Genomic DNA, 2,465 nt, shown 5'->3' on the forward strand with positions numbered 1-2,465 from the left:
GACATCTCTGTAGAGAAAAAGAGAGCTTATTGATCATCAAAATGATCGACAAATGATTGACTAGCTCATCAATTTTTGAAATTGTCTAAATTTATTTAAAATACTTAAACTAATTAATAGCTTTTCTCTGTATTAATTATAGAAATATCTTATAGATAAATATTCTCTCGAAATTTAAATTCACAATTTTCTCGTTTCTATTTATCGTTGATTACTTTAAAATATAACAAACCCGAACGGTAATTTTGATTTACGGGGTGAAACGGGTAAGTTCCTCGCTAGACGACGTAGGTGAGGAAGATTGAACAGTCGCGAATCGTAGAAGACGGTAGTTTTGAAACGCGTTCAATCGTATTACGCGATTTTCCCAAGGTAAACTACGAGCATCTGTCGTATCTTCCCTCAAGGCTCCACCATTCCTACGTTGTCTGTCGATCCCACGTGTCGGTGTGGTTGCCAGGATGCTTATTGAAACCCCCGCCAACGGTTCAACACGTGCCTGCGGAGCTTCGCGAAGAATAACACGCTACGTCGAAGCAGCGTTTTATTCGTATAAATTCTTTACCCGACTAAATGATTTTATACGACTCGATAATCTTGCCAAAACAAGATTTCCAGACACGTTTCTGCCAGTGGGCGGATATTCCTCCTGAAATGCATAATAATCGGGCTCCGTACCGCTGTTGGACGAAGCGGGGGTAGGTGAAGTGTACCAAGAATCCTTCGAAGATTTTTCGATGGTACATTCTTCAAGAGCCTCCGCTGCATTTTCAAAAGCAGTCTCATCTCTTTCCTCCGACACGTACGAATCGGGATCGACAGACTTCGAAGGATTTGTGGTCTCTGACAAATTAATAAACGTCTTTGACTCTAAATTCTGATGCGTATATCCCTCGTTTAGCGTCAAATTGCGATTTTTATCGGTGTATTTGGATTCAATCTCGGATCCAATGCAATCCGCGTAACAACAGTCACGATCTTTCCTATTGTGTAACTCTCGTATCTCATTGCCATTTTGTTTACTACCGATGCTACTCTCCGAGCTCCTATCGCCAGTAATCCCACGCCAAGACTGACCTGTACAGGGCGAGGAAGGTCGACCGCCACGCTCGTTGCAGAACGTCAGGTTTCTGCAAGGTGTCGGAGTAACACGACAAGGCGAAGCGGTCGAAACCGGCCGACAAGGTGGGCAGGATGGACACGGCGAGCATAGATCCTTGAGTGGAAGGGGTCGTCGACACTTGGCGGACGTGCATGGACCGCAGGGTGGCGGCGGACACGGCTGACAACGCGGGCAGTAACACTTGGGAGTCGGCGGTAATCGAGGGGACGGACAGCAGAGACGCGCGTTGGGACACTTGGCCGTCGTTTTTGGGAATCTTCGTTCGCTGGGTGGACAGGCGCATTCCGGGCTGGACGGACAGTCGCAGGAGCACTCGTGAGCAGCGCGCGCGTCCACCTGAATCGGCGGCGGGCAGTTACAGCCGCGTGGCATCGGTTGGCACAGGCAGCAGCGACTCGCATTATTACACTGGCAACAGCTGCGTTTTTTCAGGATAGATTTCCGGGCACAGGGCTGAAGACAGTCGGACGCCCGATGCGGCGAAGCTTGAGGATATCTGCATTGCGAGGGGCAGCAAGACGAAGCGGTCGACGCGCAATCCGCGTTCATGGGAGAGTTATAGCGGGTCGATGGACGGCTACAGTTTGGCGGCGGGCAACCACCGCCCGCTTCCCGTTTCAGAGATTCGGGTGATGGCGATTTATCTGCCGGTGCCACTTCCGATTTGCTTGCCCCGCCCGCTAAACGACGGCTCCCACAGCATTTCTGTCGAAGATAGAGGAATCTGACGACAGTTACAAAGCGAGGCGCGAACTTATCGCGCGAACCGTATAGCTGCCGGAATCGGCGTCTTAAAAATGCTGTCCCTTTGTGAAAATTGCAACGTAACACGACGGCGTCTTTTAAATCGCGTCAAGATAAATGTAACGAACACGTAATGGCCGCGCGTATACATTAAAGTTACAGCAGTCAAGTTTAGGTCGCATTTTAAACGTTTAACATTTTAAACGTCCCAATTACTGTGCCATTAAAGTCTGTATACAAATTAGTTTGGCCAACTTTACGAATTTTACCGAATAATTAAGAAACTTTGAAACGCTCGCCTACTTCTAACTATACTATACTAATTTACATAAATCGAGTACGCCAACTAACCGCGCTTGAATTAAATCCTTGCGACCTTCCTGTCAAATTTAATTAAAACGTATACAGGATGTCATAAGCATTAACTATGCTATTGCATTGTTCATTCTGCACTGCTTAATCTTGCTACTCAGTCTCAGTTCGTCATGAACATCGACTACGTTTGAATTCAAAAATGGATGATATTTTTAAAAATATTTTATTCAAATATATTTATTCTGCATTAGATGCTTCGGAAGTTAATTATTAACGTTGAAGT

General features: G+C 46.2%; 1 protein-coding gene across 1 annotated transcript; it reads right to left on the bottom strand.

Annotated features, from left to right (window-relative positions):
• Positions 1-250: 250 nt before the first annotated feature.
• Positions 251-1,975, bottom strand: LOC139808159 (uncharacterized; the record flags this gene model as incomplete). The annotated part of the gene is made up of 2 exons (XM_071769817.1): positions 251-526; positions 602-1,975. Coding segments are annotated over 2 exons (1,650 nt in total), but the record flags the coding sequence as incomplete, so codon positions are not given.
• Positions 1,976-2,465: the final 490 nt, after the last annotated feature.

The sequence above is a fragment of the Temnothorax longispinosus genome, chromosome 2 (assembly GCF_030848805.1).
Source record: "Temnothorax longispinosus isolate EJ_2023e chromosome 2, Tlon_JGU_v1, whole genome shotgun sequence".
Taxonomy (NCBI): Eukaryota; Metazoa; Arthropoda; class Insecta; order Hymenoptera; family Formicidae; genus Temnothorax; species Temnothorax longispinosus.